This window comes from Juglans microcarpa x Juglans regia, chromosome 4D (assembly GCF_004785595.1).
Source record: "Juglans microcarpa x Juglans regia isolate MS1-56 chromosome 4D, Jm3101_v1.0, whole genome shotgun sequence".
Taxonomy (NCBI): Eukaryota; Viridiplantae; Streptophyta; class Magnoliopsida; order Fagales; family Juglandaceae; genus Juglans; species Juglans microcarpa x Juglans regia.
In genome coordinates, this window is record NC_054600.1 from 5,934,091 (window position 1) to 5,956,110 (window position 22,020).

The 22,020-nt window shown below is 35.2% G+C and overlaps 1 protein-coding gene across 1 annotated transcript; it reads right to left on the minus strand.

Annotated features, from left to right (window-relative positions):
- Window positions 1-19,819: 19,819 nt before the first annotated feature.
- LOC121258992 (putative UDP-rhamnose:rhamnosyltransferase 1) lies at window positions 19,820-21,723 on the minus strand. The gene is made up of 2 exons (XM_041160459.1): window positions 20,045-21,723; window positions 19,820-19,993 (listed from the first exon to the last, which is right to left on the minus strand). Exon 1 carries the CDS (start codon window positions 21,622-21,624, stop codon window positions 20,137-20,139), a length of 1,488 nt encoding a protein of 495 aa, XP_041016393.1. The 5' UTR covers window positions 21,625-21,723; the 3' UTR covers window positions 19,820-19,993; window positions 20,045-20,136.
- Between the last annotated feature and the right edge of the window lie 297 nt (window positions 21,724-22,020).

A 22,020-nucleotide genomic window follows, 5' to 3' on the forward strand; every position in this document is an offset into this window, starting at 1 on the left:
TTTGAAGTTAGAGGAATAAATAGTTGGTAATCTCTTCTAGACAATGCTAGTCATTTTGTTTGCTAGAGACTAGCAAAAATTCAGTTGGGGGGTGTGATAAAAAGGAAATAATGCTATTTTAAATACTCTTATTACACTTGATTAAATAAGTTTCATTTGCAAAAAGAGTATTTAATTAATAATGCATAATCAATGGGACTATTGGCATATGTAAAGACTGATTACACAAAAAAAATAGACTTGGGCTAAGTTTTTAATTCTTATTGTGTGTATTGTAGGTTGGGGCTCACATTTGCAATAAAACTTACTTTATGCATAACATAGAAAAGCAAGAATGAGGCCCATGTTTGCCTCAAACTTACTCACACCAAGGATGAGGCCCACGTCTTCTAATAGGAGAAGAATAGAAGAGTCTAGAGGGTTACGAAAAGCAGGAGAAAGAAAGAAAAGAAAAGAAAGAAAAGAAAGGAGGAAAAAACAAAGCAGTTATGGGAGCAACGGAGAATGGAGATTCCGTGGCCAAGAGAGAGAAATAGCAGCTGGAAATTGGTATAAAGGAAAAGAAAAATGCCAGAGAAAGGGAGTGAGTTAGCTTACAATTTTCATTTTCTGTTTTTACATTCCAGAGGTTTTCGAGAAATATTATGGTTTTTCATTTTGGTGAGATTTGATGTTGATGATGGTAAATTTAGGCTAAATCTGTAGCCTGGGTTGTGATAAAACTTTCCTTTGCTCCTTATGAGTGTTGGATTTCTATAGATCTTGATTTATATATTTGACTATATCTGAAATCAAGTATCTGAGAATGAGTTTCTGTTGGATACTCTCGTTCTTATTCCTGTTCTGTTGTTGACACTAGGCACAGCAAAACCTTAAATCAATCGAGGTGTCTCTCACCCAAGTGTTAAAGTAAAAATTGGTTGATGATTAGTGATAGATTCTTTTAAAGCCTTGGCACATGATCTCTGAGTTTATGTTCTTCAAATTACATTTTGTTAATACCTTTATTGGATTAATAAAAGGAGAGTAGTATCTAGAAATCTTGGTGATATGTGGAGTTAAAAGAAAGTCTAAAATCGTAACCCAGGTGATAGACAGACTGTTTTTACAAAATTCCTAATTACTTTATTATCCTTTTAATTTTCTTTTACATTAGGGTGAAGTTTAAATTTCAGTTGGTTGTCATAAGTCGAATAGTTTATTTTATTGAAATTTGAATTATTCTGATTTAGTCTATTTCCTTTTCCAAAAATATTCAAAACCAAGGCACTCTAGAAAATCAACCATATATGTCAATAGCAACATATCCTCCTTTGTGAATATAACATTTCCTGATTTGTTTACTTATTTTCATACAAAATCTGTTTCCAAGTGACATATCATGCACACTTATCAAATCTGAATCTTTTCAATTTCATACTGTTAATTGGCTGTAACTCCTCTTGTCCCTATGGAGATGACCTTAGGTGCTACCTTGTATTACAACTGGTTCACTTTTGTACTTGGGAGTAATAGTTTGGAAGCCATCACTTAGCATATGAGGATTTAGGCTGCGTTTGGATGTTGAACTGAGTTGAGTTGAGATGATAAAATATTTTTAGAAAATTATTTTTTAGTATTATTATTATTTTAGAATTTGAAAAAGCTGAATTGTTTATTATATTTTGTGTAGAGATTTTAAAAAGTTGTAATGATGAGTTGAGATGAATTAATATGAGTTTATCATCCAAACGTACCGAGTTTAAAAGTGCAGAAACTCATATATTGGGCCGAAAAATGGGCAGAAACACATACACTGGGCCGAAAAGGACAGAAACACATATACTGGGCCGAAAAATGGCCTAGAAACTATTTTTGAATCATTTCAGGCTTAGAAGTTTCGAAAATACAAACTAGAAAAAAATTAGGGTATTACAATAATACAAATTAACAGTCTGTATACTCCTAAGTCATAACTAATAATCCTAAGTAGGTTATTACAATAACACAAATTAAATTTAAACTATTACAAATTAATCTAAAAAGTATTACAAATTGTCAAATAATTTAGTTGAATAATAATATTATTATTACAAATTTTGGAATTGACTTTGACATTGAAATTTGGGGTGGTCAGTGGTCACAATGGTGGAAAAGTCAGTGAGATGTGTTGTGATACTATGAGATCATAAATCATGAAACATTAATAGGGAAACAAATTAGATTTACAAATAAGAAACAAAGATCATAAATACAAACATAAAATAGATATATAAAAATTATAAATTTTAAAAGTACTAACCAAGATTTGATTGAGGTCAAGATGAGAATGAGATCAGATTATAAAAGCTAAACAAATACAAGAAAAATAATTAGAATTATCAAAATTTAAATAAATACAAAAAATAATTAAGGCACAAATTATACAAACCAATGCCAAATGGCAATGGTGGATCCAATACACATGAAGTCATATTGCAGCTGATGTAGACGTAGCCTTATGTATCGAAACAATTAAATTTGAAATTAATACCATCCAAATGCTATGTAAACCACTAACCCTTTCTCTTGTTTGTCTAATCACTCAACGATCATGCCCCAATTAGTGCTATTGATCTTCCGCCAAGGGTGGCAATAAGCCTACCGGATTACAGTTATATTATAAAGTATGAGGTGTTAAAATGAGAAGGGAAGTTAAGTGGGCAAAATAACATTTTTCTATATTGAATAGTTGTCGAGTGACACTTTTGAGATTTGTATACATTAATAAATCCAAAACCAAAAAAGGTATGGAGCATCCGAATGATTGAATGAACTTACTTTATCAGTGGTCCAACTATCAATAATATTGTGTAGTTGTCACGCCCTCTAACTGGTTGAACCTTTTTAATTTAAAATCCATGAAATATAAAAGTTAGATACAATAATCCTAAAAAATAAGCATCTTAACAAAAATTCCTTATATGAGTCATATAATAATTATAGGTTGTCATAATAGTTAGATTAGTTTTGGTACTCAACACTATTACATGTTCTCTAAAATCTCACCAATCCACTTATATCAGCTGTCACTTATATGAGTTATCTCACCCTTTTTTTTAAATCCTGTCACATACCAACGATTCTATCTGTCACAACCATTAACATCAACTGGAAAAAAAATGCTGGAGATATAGGGATAAGTCTACCACCATAGTAAGTAGCGAACTTATACTAGTGTGTAAACTTGATGAACTAGTTACATAATACAAAACAAAATAAAATTTAAAAAATAACAGAGCGATATTCCATCAACATTTATTTATTATAATAATATAGACAAAAAACATTTGGTATAAGCATAACCTAAATAGCAACATAACAAATGCTATGTTTAACCCTGGTTTGTACTATCCCCGACGGCCAATCCGAGTAGAAATAGAAGTATAATCTCCCCTTTTAAACTCGGCGCGTCGAATTGAAAATACCACTCAGAAAGTCATTTTGTCTCCAAAGTGGGTGCACTCAACCAAAAACGTTGTTACCAATATAGTAACAGAGGCCACATTTTTACATCCGTTGTAAGTTCGAGACAAAAGCAGAAACAAGATGTCACGCTAGCAGGTTTTCAAATACGACATCATATCATAACAGAGTACCAAAACTACTCATGTCTTGGCCAGTGATGACTGAAAATTATTTCATTTCCTTATTCAAATACAAAGGATCGTGCGGAAAATGACTGGGGTTTTTTTCATAATAAAATATGCAAGTTTTTCATAAAATCAACCTTAGCCAGTTTTCAGGCAAAGTCTAAAGTACAGTTTACTTGAACTTTTAACATCTCTGAATTTCCTCACAACAGTATCAATTGAATATCAATAGTCACCTATAAAATAGACATGTAACTTGCATCAATTTCCAATCATACATACATAATAATGACTTGGTTTTTCATAAATCCTAAAACCATCATAACCTTAAAATCACATTAACTCTGTAATATTGACGTTAAAACCGTAAACCTTGTATTCATGAATCCAATTTCAACTTCACGATATCCCGTCAATTATCCTCAATTTAGTCTAACATTCATGGGCACAAACTCTCATAAATCCATATACCCCATCAAACCCATAAAACCTACAACTCAAACCCATAAAAATTACATAGCATGTAACCCAAGCCAGGGAGGGAGACAGATACCAAGAGTTAGAGATAGAGATTCACCAAGAAGAACTTAGCTTGGCTACGTGGTGGTGCTCATCTTCGTGGTGCAACGCGGAGTTATGGTGCAAAGGCTTACTAGCCCTGACAGTGGCCTTGCGGTCGCTAGTCTGTGTGGTACAACCTCGGTACACCATGGAGGAGGGGCGGCAGTGCCTAGGTAGAGCTTCACGGCGTGGGAGAGAATGGCTAGGATGATATGTTTCAATTAAGAAAAACTGGGGGTAAGAGGCACCTTGGTAGGTGTTGAAATTGTATCAAAATTTATTCCAGCTAGAAATGTCGGACTTGAGGCATACCACCTATGATAAATTAGCTCGACAAGGAAGTCAGGAGTATAACGCAAATAGATTGTGATACTTTATCCTGATAAGTGATAACGGTTAGTAGTGTATGGGATTTCATGCACATTGTTTGGTAATGAGAAGTTATTGCTCTTTAAATGCTCCAATAAGACTCCAATTGTATAATTAACTAGTCTTTTTAGAGTATAGGTCATTTGGTTTAGATCTTTCATTGGAGCGTTATAAGCGAGCTGTATGCATCACATTTCATCTTATTATACGTTAATTGGTTCGTATTTGGACCCCGATGGTCCCCAATTTGTTGAATGGCTCATGCTTTGCTCTCACAAAGATGGTTGTACTTATGGTGTCTACACATCAATGGCACCTTACTAAAATAATTACAGAGCAGAAAATCGATGAGACATTGTTTTATGTTATTCGACGAGAATCCTACGAAAAACCTAATAAAAATATGTTTAGATCTACATAAGAGTGAAATAAACTAGCAATATTATATATATATATATATATATATATATATATGAATCATTGATTTATATTATTTTCAGACAAAAAAAAAAAAAAATAGAAAGGCACTAGAGAACACATAATAGAGATCAACAAAATTCGCATTATAAAATTCAAATCGTTGGTGACATGATAAAATTATAACGATCACATAGACATTGTATGGTTAATATTGGAAAATAAATAAACAAATATCAATAACTTCTTAGATTTAGGATATGTATTTTGGATTAATTTTTGCAACAAAATATGAATATTATATGGCAAATAACATTAATGCAAGGCCAAAAACACCAGACATGGTGGATTCGGTGTGATTTGGTTTCATAAACATTTCAAATTATCTCATCTCATTTTATTTCATCTCGACATTTAAACACCATTCAAACATAAACATTTTCAAATTTTTAACATTTTCATCTAATCAATACAACTTTTTCAAATTTTCACACAAAACACAAAAAATAATTCAACTTTTTCAAATCACAAAACAAAAATTATATTAAAAAATTATATTTTAACCTTCTTTTATTTAATTTTTTCTCTCTCATTTTTCAAAACTCCATAAAGCATATTAACTCAAACTATTTCATTACTATTCACAAATTATTTCACTACTATTTACAGATTTCTCATCTCATCTGTGTAACCAAACAAGGTCGTAATCTCATGAAGTGGTGTACTGTTAGTTGTGCGAATGAATGCAAGGAAATTGAAGCGATCAAAATAGTATTTGAAGCTTTTGAGTGAGTTTCATTACTATTAGAAGCAAATGATTGTAACATAAAGTGAATTTACATTGTTGCATATGGCAAGTAGATAGAGACCGTCAAGATGTGTATATTTTAATTTGGAGGCAAGAGAACTCTATTTTAAAAAAGCATCTATCATAGCGCAACTCAATACTAGGTTCTCTTTTTCTACAATATATTTATTATTTTCTTTGTTCACTGGTTTACAAAGCATATTGTAGATGTTATTTATCTTTCTATTTTTCAACCCTATTATGGCACCTCACTCAGTTGCAACATCACAAGGACTTGCTCCTCACTCAATTCAAGGCTCTTCAACTCACTTGACAGAATTAGTGCAACACACTACAACCCTATCAAGTTTGTTATATGTATTCTCTATAAATAGTCTGTTGTAATATGATTTCAGTAAATAGAAAAGGATGAGTATTCAAAGGCATTAATGAATCTGTGTTGTTTTAGACTTTTCCTCAAACATTTCATGTCCTTCTTAATTTTTTAATAACTTAGAATAGTATCAAGAGCCTGTGACTAGCATCACTTTACAAATCCTATAGCCAACTCAGAAAAACCCACCTCTCCACCCATCCCTCCTTTCATTATCTCTTCTTCCACAAACTTTATAAATATCAAACTTACTGTCGATAACTTCTTACTCTGGGAAGCACAACTTGTTCCCTTTTTGAAAGGCCATCAACTTTTTGGCTATGTTGATGGTTCTATTCCGTCTCCCACAACCTTCCTTGATGGTAATTTGAACCTTGCTCATGCTAAATGGGTTGTCCAGGATCAACTCCTTATCTCCATCGTTGACTCTTCTCTATCCGATTCTGTCCTAACACAAGTTCTAGACTGTAATACCTCTCATGAAATCTAGACTACTCTTGAAAATCTTTTTTTAACCAAGTCAAATGCCCATGTCATTCAAGCACAATATCAGCTTACCACTTTTCAAAAATGATTGGAATCAATCACTGATTACTATAACAAAGCCAAAAAACTTTCATCATCCTTAAGTGTTGCAAGTCACACCTTGACTAATCAAATATATCTTCTTGCAGGCCTCAGGACAAAATATGAATCACTTATGACTTCATTAACCACTAGACCCGATCCTCTCTCACCCCACCAAATATATAGTTTTCTCATCAATCATGAATCTCGTCTGGCTCACCAGACTCAGTCATTGCTTTTAGGTACTCTTTTTTCTGCTAATACAACTTCTTCTAGATTTCATACAGGACCCAATACTTCCAACAGAGGAAGTTTCTCTCCATTTCGTGGTGGACGTAGAGACCGCGGCAATTGGTGTCACAACTTCAATGGGGGTGCGGCTCAGGTTCATCTCAAATTTATTTCCAACACTGTGCTAAGACACGTCCACTTTGTCAAGTGTGTCATAAGGCAAGACATCATCAGTACAATCAGGCCTACCGGGCCTTTGCCCCACAATCTGTTGCAGCCAACTTCATGACGCTTCCACTTCACACTCAAGCAACCTCCAGCTAGTTTTCTTACTCGGCTGCCACCCACCATTGCACTGCCGATCTTGCCTCCCTCAACCTGGACTCTATCCTGTATCAATGCTCCGACCAAGTGAGCATCGAAGACGGTTCTTCCCTACCCATCTAGCTTGTTGGCGCTGCCCAACTAAACTCTTCCACTAGCAAATTCTTTTTACGAAATCTTCTTCATGTTCCGTCAATTTCTAGGAATCTATTATCTGTTAGACCGTTTTGTGTTGATAATCGAGTTTTCTTTGAATTTCATTCAATTTTTTTTTTTTTTTTTGTGAAGAATTTGGCTTCTTAGGCGGTGCTTCTCAAGGGTAATGTCGAGGAAGGTCTCTATGTTTTGTCATCTCCAACTCCTTCGTCTACCTTCATTTCTCCTTCACCGCAAGCCTTCTTGAGCTGAAGAACTTCTGTGTAGCAATGACACTCTAGGCTAGGATACCCTTCTTCCCAAGTCACCACATACACTCTTCAAAAGTTCAATCTTCCCACCTCTGACCGTGGGCTAATTTTATGTTCATCGTGTATCTCAGCCAAGGCCCATGCCTTGGCCCATCCCCCCTCTCCTACACAGTCAACTAGGCCTTCTAATTTACTGTTTGGTGATGTATGGGGCCCTGTCTTGATTTTATCTAGTAAATCCAATCGATTTTTCTTCTCTATCCTTAATGATTATTCTAAATATTTGTGATTTTTTCTGCTACAATCCAAATCTAATGTGTCCTTCATTATTGTTACTTGTCTTCAATATGTTAAGAATGTTTTTTTTTTTTCAAAACGTCATCACCATACAAACAGATTGGGGCAGAGAATTCCATCCTCTCAATGCTATTTTCAAGTCACATGGAATTATTCATAGGGTCACTTGTCCCTACTCCCATAAACAAAATGGGAGTGTGGAGAGACGCCACGGGCACATTGTGGAAACGGGCCTCTCTCTACTCTCCCATACATCCATGCCCCGAAAATATTGGGCTGAAGGATTCCAAACTATCAAATTCCTTATCAACCGAATGCCCACTCCTATACTTAACCACAAATCTCCTTATGAAATGTTGATGGGCCGTTCACCTGATTATTTATCTCTTCATGTTTTTAGGTCCTCATGTTGGCTCAATTTGCGGCAATTCAATCAACAAAAACTTGATTTACGATCCAAAATGTGTGCTTTCATGGGCTATAGTCCATATCACAAGGGGTATCTTTGCCTTCACATTCCCATGGGCCATACCTATGTCTCACGTGATGTGGTATTCAATGAATCCATTTTCCCCTTTGCACAATAGCCCAACTCTGATATTTCCACAACTACTACCTCATCTCATACCGTGAGTCCATGGCCCACAGCCCAATCTATTGTCCTTCTCCATGACACCACAATCCCACTCTCACCTTTTCATTCTCAACTCCCCATCACAAGCCCACAATCTGATATTGTCACGACCAACATCAACCCAGGCCCTTAACTGCCTCTTCTCACCCTCAGAACCCTAATTCCCCCTACTCACCCAACGTCTTTCCCGATTCCTCAAACCCTAGCTCTGAGCTCACACTGCTCTCTACTTCACCAGATATCGCCTCATCTTATCCACCTTCTGTCTTACCACCCCGTCATCCCATGGTCACTTGTTCCTGTGTTAATACCCACTGTCCCAAAAAATGCATCGACGGTACAATCCCTTGGCCCCCAGCGCAGCCCTTTGCTTCTTTGACCACCACGATTACCCCTTCTTTCTCCTCTTCGAGTGTTATTCTTGAACAGCCTTCCTTGTTTTCTAAAGTCTTAAAGTATCCCGAATGGAGGTCTGCTATGTAGATTGAATTTCAAGCATTAATTCGAAGTCAAACTTGGGAGCTTGTCCCACCTGCCTCTGATCTTAATATACTGGGTTCCAAATGGATCTTGAAGACCAAGAGGCGTGCTGATGGAACCTTGGAATGCCGTAAAGCACGGCTTGTGGCCAAGGGCTTCCATCAGCAGCCAGGGGTAGATTTCTCTAAAACTTTCAGTTCGGTTGTAAAACCCGTAACCGTGTCTCTTCTTCTTTCTCTTGCAGTATCATCCAATTGGCCTCTTGATCAATTAGACATGCAGAATGCATTCCCCCATGGAGACCTTGAGGAAGCTGTTTTTATGAAACAGCCACCTAGATTCATCAATCCAGATCATCAGCACCATGTGTGTAAGTTGCGAAAATCCTTCTATGGATTAAAACGGGCCCAATGGACCTGGTTTGGAAAGCTTACTGATAAATTTTTAGAATTAGGTTTTCATGGTTCACGCTCATATAGCTATATGTTTATTTTGCATAACAAGTAAGGGTGTAAATTTAAATCGGAAAATCGGTCCGGATCGGACCGGTTGGTCCGGTTTTGAACCGGTATGGTCCGAGACCGGTTCCTATATTATGAAAACCGACTGAATCCAGTTTAGTTTTGGTTCCGTAGTTTCTAGGACGGGACTGGACCGATTGGAAAAAAATATATATAAATTAATTTTATATATTATACAAAATATTTATATATATATAAGTTTTATATATAATATATAATTATATATTAAATTTTATATATGATATATAACTATTTTAATTTATAAATTATAACATAAAATGTTAACTTTAAATATGAACATTTGTAATTTGTTTGATCATATGTTATTAATATAATTATATATAAGATAATGTTATTATAATTTATAAAATAGAAGTTTAATCTTAAAGATAAAAATTTAATTGATCATATGTTTTAAACATAATATATATATTAAATTATTCTAACATTTTATCATAAGAAGTAACATTTTATTATATGTTTTTTACATTTTAAAAAAATCAAAAAATCGAACCGAACCGGACTGGAAACTGGTAAAACCAGAAGTACCGGTTTAGGTGGGTAACCAGGGCATAATTGATTTTGAAAGATTTAAAACCGGTACATACCGGTTCGGTTCTAGATTTTGTCCAAAACCGGACCGAACCAGACCGGTTACACCCTTAATAACAAGTCTGATTGTCTTTATATTTTGATATATGTTGATGACATAATTGTCGCTGGTTCCGGTTCTTTTTTAATTTATGATTTTATAGCTTCCTTGAGTTTATTTTTTCCAGTTAAAAATTTAGGAGAGTTACATTACTTTCTAAGGGTTTAAGTTCATCGTATATCATCGGGTCTTTTTCTTTCTCAATCAAAGTATATAGCTGAACTTCTTTTTGGCACAAATGTGCATAAGTCCAAATTTGTGTCCACCCCAATGACCACTTTTGTTAGACTTATAGCTCTTGATGGATCCACTTTTGAAGACCCACAACCATATCAAAGTATAGTTGGGAGTCTTCAATATTTTTCCTTCACTCATCCCGATATATCCTTTATAGTTAACAAGGTTTGCCAGTATATGCATTTCCCTCATCAGTATCATTGGCAAGGGATCAAGTTTGTTATATGTATTCTTTATAAATAGTCTGTTGTAATATGATTTCAGTAAATAGAAAAGGATGAGTATTCCAAGGCATTACTGAATCTGTGTTGTTTCAGACTTTTCCTCAAACACTTCATGTCCTTCCTAATTTTCTAATGACTTAGCAAACCCATTTTACATTTATTTTTTCTTGAAAACTTATTGACACTAGAAGAAAATAGGTTATTTCTAGCAATTTTAAGATTGCCGTAAAAAAAATGCCACAAAAAGTCATTATTTGCAGCGATTTCTAAGTTGCCGCTGAATTCCATAGCAAAAGTTGGAAATGCTGAGGGAGATTTACTGTTTATTTTTTGTGTGACGAATTTTATACCTATTGCAACGATTGTTTTCGTCACAACAAAATATTGTAACTGTAGCGGCTTATTATTTCCGTTGAATTTTATAATCGCTACAATAGATTCTTTTTGCAGCAAATATTATTGCTGTAAAAATCATATTTGGCCAATTTATACTAGTGCCGGCGAATCAAAAGAGCCGAAAAAACTAATAAAATTTAAATCCCTCGCATTTTCCCTCTGTTACTTAAATTCCCTCCAGCGTCTCCTCCGCCCCTTTAGTCTCCCCCCAATCCCTCTTCTCCCCAAATCCTTACTCTTCATGCCTCCCCCGTTGGCCCACCGTCACCGTCCACCTCCACAGTCGCCGACCAACCCAGCCAAGTCCCTCCTTCGCGGCTTCTCTCTCTCCTGCAGATCTCCCTTGCTATTCTCTCTCGAATCCCTTTCTCCCTCGGATTCCCAGTGCCGTTGCGTCCGCAGCCGCAACACCACCTCTAGCTATTGGCGTAGCTACCCCCCCAAAGGTCCCCAACCCTTCCATCGAAGCTCTCCCTCTCTCTCACTGTCGATCTGCTCTCCCCCTCACGGATCTCACTCAAGCTCCTATACCCACCGTGCGCTGCCTTCCTCTACGGCACAACACTGCAGAAATCGCAACCCATTGTATTTTAGAATCTAGAGATTTCCAAAGCAGAGGCTTGCGGTGCCCAAAGCTTCTATCTTTTCCGCAGTTTGATTCTGCCATAAAAAATGTATTGTCTTTGTTTGGTTTCTAAGAAAATTAAATTTAAAAAATTACAACTATTGCAAGATTTTACTTTTGATACCTCAAACGGCGTTTGGTAATGAAAATAAGACGATGAAAGACTCAAATTTGGTTTGGATTAAGTGTTGCATATAACTAAGTTGGGGTTTAAGTAAGTAAATTTAGTTTTGTTGCTGTTGCTGCGAATTAGAGAACTTTGAAATATAGAAATAGAAGGTTTTGTTCATATATGCCTTTTGTTTTAGAGAAACTAACAGAGAACTAATTGAACATATCAATTTCGATGGGTTTTTTGCACTTGGGTTTGGACAGGGACATAGTTTAATGAAGAGGAAGTTGTCAATGTACTGGTAATGGTTTTTCTGCATCCAAACTTTACAATAGCTAGCATAATTTATTACCAATTCTTTTAATCATTGGTTTTTTTTTTCCCTCCTTGTTTGTGAATACTTAACCGTTGGACTGAAATAATTTTTTCCTTCCCCTTTATGGCCATCTTGATGGGTATTTGAAATATCTTTTAGGAATTTTATATTCTATAGGTTGTATTGTGTACATGATAATGTGGGGTCATGTGTTATTTATGCATTAGTTAAGCTACATAATTTCTGAACTTTATGTATTGTTGGAGGCTGCAGTAGTTGGAAGTTCAATTAGAATCTGATTTCTCTGGTACTCTAGCTGGGAATAATGATGTAAATGTTTTTTCCCAAAACATGTTGAGATATATTTCTTGAATATCTTGATGGTCAATCACATGTTGGTTCATAAGTTTGGTTTGACATGTCAATCCTTCTGTTTTTGTAAACTTGTATATGTTTATGTATCGAAGTACATTTTTTCAAAGTTTGGATTTTGTCCTTTATTTTTCCAATTTGTAAACCAATATCATGGCCATATGCATTGGATCAGTTCTAGTCTATATGCAATGGGAATGTGGTCACTTCCCTTCAAGTCCTATATGAGATGTTATATGCCTCAATATTTTAACTAAGTTATGATTATGTTATAGGAAACTTAGCATGGAAAATGTGTTTGTAAAAATGATTTAAAATTTTTTAGTCAAGAAATTGTTAGTGACTGACTTGAAATGGGGTAATCTTAGTAGTGACTTTTTTGTTTCAGCATAAAAAAAATGCTATTGAAACTGTTTAGACAAATTGTTTTTTACTAGAGTTGATGATGCCCCCACTGTAACAGGAAGAGGCTACTGTTTAGACACTCTCACTGTAACAAGATTAGATGTTTTGGGCATGTGCATGTAAAGGTATCAAGGAGGCTAGACCCCTTTTATTGATTCATTGGTATATGCATTACATATGGAGGTAGAAGATCCTAATATGTTGTAGATGACAACCAATACACTAACAAGTTCATTAAAAAGAGAAACTGTGAAATCTGATATCTCCAACGCTTTAAGGCAGATGCTGAAAATCTTCAAATTCTTGATGTAAATCATTGTCTAGCAGCCTCTAATTATCCTAACCTTTTAAATACCATTTCCCTTGAATGTCGATTCGAAATGTTGAGTTGATGGAAGTTAGCAGAACAGAGTTCATTTTGGATGATACTAATCATATATGTATGGTTTCTTTCTATAATTCATGATCAGCAATACCACATGAAATGGTGTTAGCTAAGTGGTAAACACTAAAATATATAGTTTCATAAATTAACTAGGCTGGTCATCATGAATTGATCCATTGCCACTAGCACAAACTTAATATATATGGATTTGGATCAATTTTTAGACACTGATTTAGAATTGATTTGGGGTTTTGGGAGCTTTATTGAATGTTATTAGTGATATACATCTGAGAGTTCATGAAAGTGGGTTTTATTTTATTTTAGTTAAAATGGGGTTGCTCAAACCCATATTATTAAGTTGGATCCTTTTAATATTAACTATCAAAAAGAAATTTGTTGTGTAAATGCCTGTTGGTTTATGTGAAAAAAATGTTTAATTTTTTTAGGTATTCTTACCTATCAATTTTTTTTTCCAGGAATTCTTGATGGTTGATTTCAACCATCAAGAATAGATGTATGAAAAAAAAAAAATCATACATGTATGTGATCACATACATGCATGTTTTAACAATGGAAAAATATAAGAAAGGCTTATGTTTTGCAAGCTTTTGTAAAAAGAATTATGTCTTTCTGGATGAATGGTTGAAGTCATAGTGCACTTTTCCATTTTTGGTTTGGGTGTGCATGGCGTTTGATCAATTAGCAAGACGTCCATTACCTTTGTTGCTATCTTTTTGGCACAAATATTCACACATAAAAGGTGCTTAATTTGAATATAAATTCATTGTTGTCATACCTCCCTTTTTAAAATGAATGGCATTTCAGTTGTGGACTTGTTTGGCATATATGGATCATTGGAATGATATATGCATAATAGCACCCCAATGTAATCTCTTGAATGTTTGATCATATGTTAGGTCTTGCTTTCTTTGGTTTGCCAACTACTAGTTTAACTGGTTTGTGTTAGTTAGGTCTTTGGGTTTTGATGTCCCTCCAGCTCTGCAAAGTTCAAAATCTGTTGGCGTTGTTGCCGGTTCTAATTACTATTGGCATTGTTTTGTTTTTCTTGGCTCAATCTTAATTAGTTATTTTAGTTCTAATTTTGGCAAAGAAACCGCATACTTTATATGCATCCGTTGTGCTTTTGAAATCAGTTTCTTATTGAGTGATTGTTGTCTTAGGAATCAGATAATGGCAAGAACTTGGTTGGCTCAAAGATTAAGGTTTGTTCCTTGACTATAGTTATTTTAAGTTGCTTTGATCAAGTACCAATAAAGTTTTGGTTTTGATCAACTGTTTTTGTACAATGTTATATAAAAAAATGTGTGTTGATCACACATTTTGTATATGCAATTATGCTAAGCAGTAATTTTGTTGATACATGTTAATAAACATTGAAACCAATACTCTAGCAAAATTTTGATTTAGGATGCTAAGAAATAAATATATCCTTCCATAGAATAACATTTGCAGCTGCCCTTTGTTCTAATTGATTAACAACTATGAAAGTTGAGATTTTGAAACATACAGTAAAAGAAGCACGCATTGGGTTGACAGGTTTTGTGTTCTCTCCCTCTCTTTCTCTTCAGTTTCATGTTCTTGGGTGAAATTTGTGTGAATAATTATCTTGCTTAGTTGCTAAAACTTTGTGAGTTGCAAAAATCTATATGTTGTTTTCGGTCTTTTGTTTACTCCAGTAACTGTTGTTTGGACATTTAGGCTATAAAACTAGACCATAAATGAAGTAAGACCTGGTTCAATCTGGATTTGTGGACTATGAATGAGGAAAATACCATATTACCAAGGTTCAATATTGATTGAGTTCTTGTATTTTATTGATTTCTTTTATCTCCCATAGGATATAAATCGGAAACCATTTATATAATTTATTGTCTTGGAAACTCAATCAATACTTCAATACAAAGCCTTTACAGTATACACTACTAATGCTTTCGCATGGACTTGAATTTCTTGGAGATTATTGGTTATAAGGTCTAACTTGCGAGATTACAATGTGATTATAGTTTGCTAATTCTACGATGTTATAAGGTCTAACTTACATATGTAGATATAAGCATATGGAGCAACTTGCTCACACTTCTATCCTAATTTTCAAAATCTTTTTCTTTTATTTTCTACTTAGGTGTTTATAATGTCTTCATGTCTATTAGAGTAGCACCCCTTCGATTTCAACAAATATCTCAATAACTTTATAAAAAGAAAGTATCTCAAAACTATATGTAATATTTTCAGGTTTTGAATTGTGCGCATCACTTTATCTTTATTGAAGTAGCACCATTTTTCTCTGCAAAACACCTCAGGGTAAGATGTTTAATATCCCATGTGTAGTGGGTTCAGTTTGCAAAAAAAAACTCAATCTTTCGTCGTTAAGTTTGTTCACTTTAAAAAATAATATCATTTAAGTAATATTCTTAAGTTTTAATTGAATGTTATATTTTGTTTTTGAGGTTCTTGTAAGGGGTATGAAATGCAGTGTAATTAGGGGTGTAAATTTAAACCAGAAAACTGGTCCGGTCCGAAACCGATTCCTACATTATGAAAACTGGCCGGATCCGGTCCGGTCTTGGTTCTGTAGTTTCCGGGACCGGACTGGACCAAACGGGACTGGTTGGAAAAAATATACATATAAAAATTAATTTTATATATTATACAAAATATTTATATATATAAGTTTTAATTATATATTAAATTGTTATATATAATATATATAATTATACATCATATATGAAATAGTTTCATATTATAATTTATAAATTATAACATAAAATGTTAATTTTCAATATGAACATTTGTAATTTGTTTGATCATATATTATTAATATAATTATATATAAGATAATGTTATTATAATTTATAAAATAAAAATTTAATCTTAAAGATGAAAATTTAATTCGTCATATGCTTTAAACATAATATATATTAAATTATTAATAACATTTTATCATAAGAAGTAACACTTTATTATATATTTTTTACATTTTTAAAAAACAAGAAAATCGAACCGAAAACCGATCAAATTGGAGGTACCGGTTTAGGAGGGTAACCAGGGCGTAATCGGTTTTGAAAAATGTAAAATCAGTACATACCGGTTCGGTCCTAAATTTTGTCCAAACCCGGACAGGTTACACTCCTAAGTGTAATTCACAAGTATATATTAAATATTGATTATGCAGATCACTTAAAACTCCCATGCAATGAGAAGCTGCCACATTCAGTTCTCATGAGAAGTTGTAAGTTGCAAGTTGTAAGTTACCTGGATGAACAATCAGAACTGAACAGTTCTCTTGAGAAATTGGAAGTTGCAAGTCGTAAGTTCTTGTATTTATTCTGTTAATTTTCAGAACAATGAGAACTTTTTGTTTTTAATAAAAATAAGGGAGAATGTTGTTTCTTAAGGGAGTTTTAGTTTTCTAAAATTGTAAGTTGCCTGGATGAAGTAAAATAGCAATCCAAAATATTTGTTCTGCCAAAAAGATCTCTTTTGTATGTTTTGCTTAGGAAGATCATTTTCTGTTTCTAGGATTGGGATTATCAACATCATATATATATATATATATGGCAACATATTTATATATATGAGAGAGAGCTCAAGTAGGATTTCAAGGGTCGCTAATATGAAGTATAGCTTGGGTATTGTTCATCAGGATTAATGTTGTGGATTTTTTTTTTTTTTTTATTTTGAGAAATATCTTTTATGGCGAGTAAAATTCGCTGGAAATATTTTTTCGCAAATTAAACTTATTTCCGGCACTCGTATATCGTTGCAAACATTGTTACCAGGGATTTTATATTATTTACAGCAAGTGTTATTCGCCGCAAATAGTTTTCCCAACGATTTAATTAGGCCGTTGTAATAGATCTTCTCATTAGAAGCGATTATAAACTTTTTGCAACGACTATAATTCACCACAAAAGTTTTTTAGTAATTTAATAGGCAAACCGAATGGGTATTTGCAGTGGTTTATTTGGAATTTATGGCAAAAAAAATCGCTGAAAAAGACAACCTTTTAGTAGTGATTTTTTGCTTCTGTTGGGATTGTAACACCACGTATTTTAGTGTATTTTTAATTGAAGGATTATTTTTATTAATTTAAAAATTGATTCTCTTGTTTTAAGTTTATCAGATTTTTAGTTGGTTTATTTTTATAATTTATAATTTGTTAAAATTAATTTGATATGTTTCCTCAATATTAATTATTATTATGCATTTAAATTGCTCTTCATTTTGAATTAGTTTATTGTTGGATTTAATTATTTTATTTTTATTTAATCACTACGTTTAAATTGTTTTATTTAATTTGTTATTTTGAAATCTTTTTCGTTGGATCATTTTTGTGACCCAAGATGTGAGGATTGGACCTCATTTCTTTCCCTCACTTTTTTCTTTTTCCTCTTTTTCTTTTCTTTTTCTCCTCTCTCTCTCTTCTCTCCCGCGCGCAGCCCCTCCCTTCTCCCGTCCGTGTGTCGTCTTCCAGCCACTGCCGTCGTGCGCCACCGAGTGCCTCACCGCCCCTCCTGTTTGCTTCCCCTCCGACCGGCGACCTCACCCTCCGATTTCTAGCCCCTCTCGCGCCGCCATTCTCCTCCACGCACGGCATCAAGCCGCGGCCTTCTTTGTGTTCCCAACCGCCGTCATGCCACCTCCGGTCACCATCTCTTCACTACATCTTCCTTGACATCCTAGCAACCCAAACCACTCATCTCCAGCTCCGATCCGCTACCGTTGAAGCCCTACCATCAACATTTCCGTTTTGAACATTTTGGCATTCAACCACCCTCTACGCCGCTACCCACGGCCAACCACCGCCATCACTAACTTCACCGACATCCCTAAGCCATTCCCTAACAATCTCAAGTCTTCGTTTGTCCCCATTCGAAATCTTGCATTTTGAGACCCACAGCCACAGTGCATTTTGCATTGTTACGTTACTGTGCTGCCACCTTTTGCACCTCCTTGATCCTTCAAAAATTATAATAAAGCGCTGTAAGTATTTTTCCAATGATCTTTCGTGATTTAAATGTATTTTTGTACTAACTTATTTTTACTGTGAATTGGTTGGTTATGCCGGACTGAGTCTGAGGAGTAAGGGAGTCGGATGGATTGGAGGATGGAGTTGTTTGTGTGTTTTGGATTGTGTTGTGATTTGCTGGTTGTTGGATAATGCGCCGTTTCATGTACATTGTATATTTGCACGCATGATTATGTTTGTAAATGAAAACTGAGTTTTCGCATAATTGCATACATGTTCATGTGTTTATTTGAAAATTAGATTTTCATGTGAGAAATGATTTTGAATATGTTTATAAATGATTGGATTGACTGGTTTGAGAGAAATGAAAAGAGACTATATGGAAGTAAACAGGGATGGTGGTATAGTCCCATCTGTGATTCTCGCCTATAGTGCATACGGTAGGGATGGTGGTAGAGTTCCGCCTACAGTGCTTTGATAAGTACTTCTTGTTTAAAAAGGAACTGTAGGGATAGTGGTAAGCAAGAATGGTGGTGTAGTCTCGCCTATGATTTCCGCCTACGGTGCACGCGGTAGGAATGGTGGTAAGCAGGAATGGTAGTATAGTCCCGCTTGTGATTCCCACCTACGGTGCATGCGGTAGGGATGGTGGTAAGCAGGGATGATGGAAGAGTCCCACCTGTGATTCTCGCCTACAGTGTCCGATAAATGTTTACATTGTCAGTTTATAATTTAATGGTTACGAGTGCATTTTCTGAAAAAATGACAGATATTATTCATAGCGTGTTTTTTTTCAAATCGGATTTTTGGCGTGCGTTGGAAGATAATAATTTGCGAGGAACATGAGGTTTTTGGTGTCATATTTGTGTTTCGTTATGTACTCATGTGTGTTAGCTGCATTAATACATTTTTATCTATTGGGTTACTTGGTTGATTACTTGTTGAGATTCCTAATCTCACGGTATTTGATATCCTGCGGTACCATTTTATAGTATCACAAATTTTGATGCAGAGGAGGACGAAGAACCTTAGGCTTTGGCTCCGCTGGAGGAGTGATATGGGATTGCTCTCATGTATCGAGATTCGTTTTATTACTCGTTTATGTATTTGCCCTTTGTAAAATATTTTGGGATAACTGTATGATTTTTAAAAGAAAATTTATTTTGGATATTTATATTTAAATTTCTAGTACTTAGTTGGTGACTTTTAATTAACCTCTGCGATCTTTGTTATGCACTTTCGCATGTTGCACACACTTGAGCACATTTCGTTGAGACGCGTGATCCATATTGTCATCATCCCGACGTCACGATTCTTGAGTTTCCGTATGTGGGAGCCAAGGCATCAGAGGGATAGATCACAAGTGGAGGGATAATATCGGTGAACATGTAGCAATGTGTGAATCGCTGGAAAAAGTCAATAGTAGCGATTTATAGGACTTTTCCGAACGAAAATAATCTTTGAAAAAGTGACTTCCCTTGTAGCGTTATTAGTAGAGAAACACATGCAAACTGTAATTTTTCCATCTTCTAGGATGAGATTCTACAAAAGAAACTTTCTGAACATGATATATATATATAGAGTACAGACCCGGCTAAATCTTGTATAACGAGCACTGCATTAGCTTCTTTATTTTAAACTTAAAACCAAAGTACAGAAGCAACATCTTCAACTCAATATTGCAGAAAAATCAGAAACTGAAACAAAACAAAAAAAAAAAAAAAAAAGAAAAAAAGGGAAAAAGTTCTTTATTTACTCCTTAATTAAGGGACTTTGAGGCAAATTTTACTGCACTTAAATCACTTTCTAACGACCCTTGGTATTAGCGATCTCCACAAGCCTGTCCATGATTCTCAAGAAACTCAACGAATTTAACTACATATCGGTCTTGGAGTTGCTTGTCTCCAAAAGTTGTCATCATCTCCTTGGCCTTATCCCGGTAAATCTGTCCCTCTACATCCTTCATCACCAACCTTAACGTTTTGGCCACAGACTCCCTGCTAAACGACCCGTCTTGCTCATTTCTGGGTACGTCTGCTCCTGTCTGCATCTCCTCTAAAAGCTTAGCATTCAGTACTTGGTCCCCAAAAATGGGCAACATAATGAGTGGACGTCCAAACTGGAATGCCTCTGTGACTGAACTCCAACCACAATGTGTAAAGTAACCCCCAACTGAATCGTGACCTAATATCTTAACCTGAGGCGCCCAACCCTTCCAAATAACCCCACGATCTCTGGTTCGTTCCTCAAATCCTTCAGGAATCTGATCATCCAAGTCTTCTCCATTTTCTTGGCTATTTTGCTTTCTTAGAACAAGAAAGAAAGGCAAACCCGATTGCTCTAGCCCTAGAGCCAACTCTTTGAAGTCTTCTTGACTTGGTTTAGTCTCACTTCCAAATGCTACGTAAGCCACTGACCCTTTCTCTGGCTTGTCTAACCACTCGACAATCGTTCCCCAAGTGCTATCGTTGTTATCGTCATGTCCGCCTTGATCTTCCGCCGACGGTGGCAATAAGCCCACTGGAATTATTGGTAAATTATAAAGTTTTCCGACAAGTTTCAACCACTCACCTTCGACCTCCATGCAAGCTTTAACAGCCATGAATTCGGAACCTAACACCGTTTTACTGTAACGAAACCAATCGGAAATACCAGAAGCATTTTCTTCATAGAAGCCAAGCACTAGTTGCTTAGCCATAAATAGCGGAAACGCTACTTTCGTTGGAAAGGGAACCCATTTGGGAGGTACAGTTAAACGCTCGGGCTCCATCCTCATGCCCTTTGGATATATAGCATCTTCCATCACACTCGACTGTGCTGGGGGTCCTAAGAAACCTAGACAGGATGCACTGAAAACACTGAAGAACGCCCGTGAGATGCATAACTTAACAGCAATTGGTGGTAACCAATGGGGAGCGAAGTCATATACAATCCAATCGGGAGTGGAGGTTTCTAAGAAACGAGATAAAGGTTCCTGGAGACTATCGTAAGCTATCTTAAGATATGGAATTATGTGATGTGGTACGTCCATGGTGGCCTCTGCGTTTTCTGGGAGGTTCTCTACATGGGACAAGGGCAGCTTGACAAAAGTTATGAAAGATGCTAAATCTAGAGGGATCTTTGGGAGGCGTTCAATATTTTTAGGAGTAGAAATAAATGAAACATGATGACCCTTTCGAGCTATGTGCTTGCTGAGCTCTAAGAACGGGATTATGTGACCGAAGGCCAGCCATGGGAACATGGCTATGTGAAGCTTCTTAGGCAGATCATCAGCCATGGCGTCCATTTTGGTGGTATTCTCCGAGTTCATTATCTTATCTCTCTCTCTTTAAATACAGTCCAAAATGATTTGACGGTGATTTCTTAATTCTTTTCGTAATCGTCATCACACTTGTAGAAAGCACGGTCATCCACCACCACAAAATCCTATAGTCCTGTCACGTGAATTTTGTACAAATGAATTATTAGGAATAAAGGGGCAGTCCCATGAGTTTTTCAAATTAACTTCACTAATAATTATTTTTTTAATTATTAACAAAATAATAAAGAAAATAAAATACTCAAACGATAATTTTGACAGGATAAACTCATGACATTTGTTTGTTTTTACAGATAAGATGAGATAAGTTGAGATAAAAATTATAAGTTAAATAAAATATTATAAGAATATATATTTTTAATATTATTTTTGTTTTGAAATTTGAAA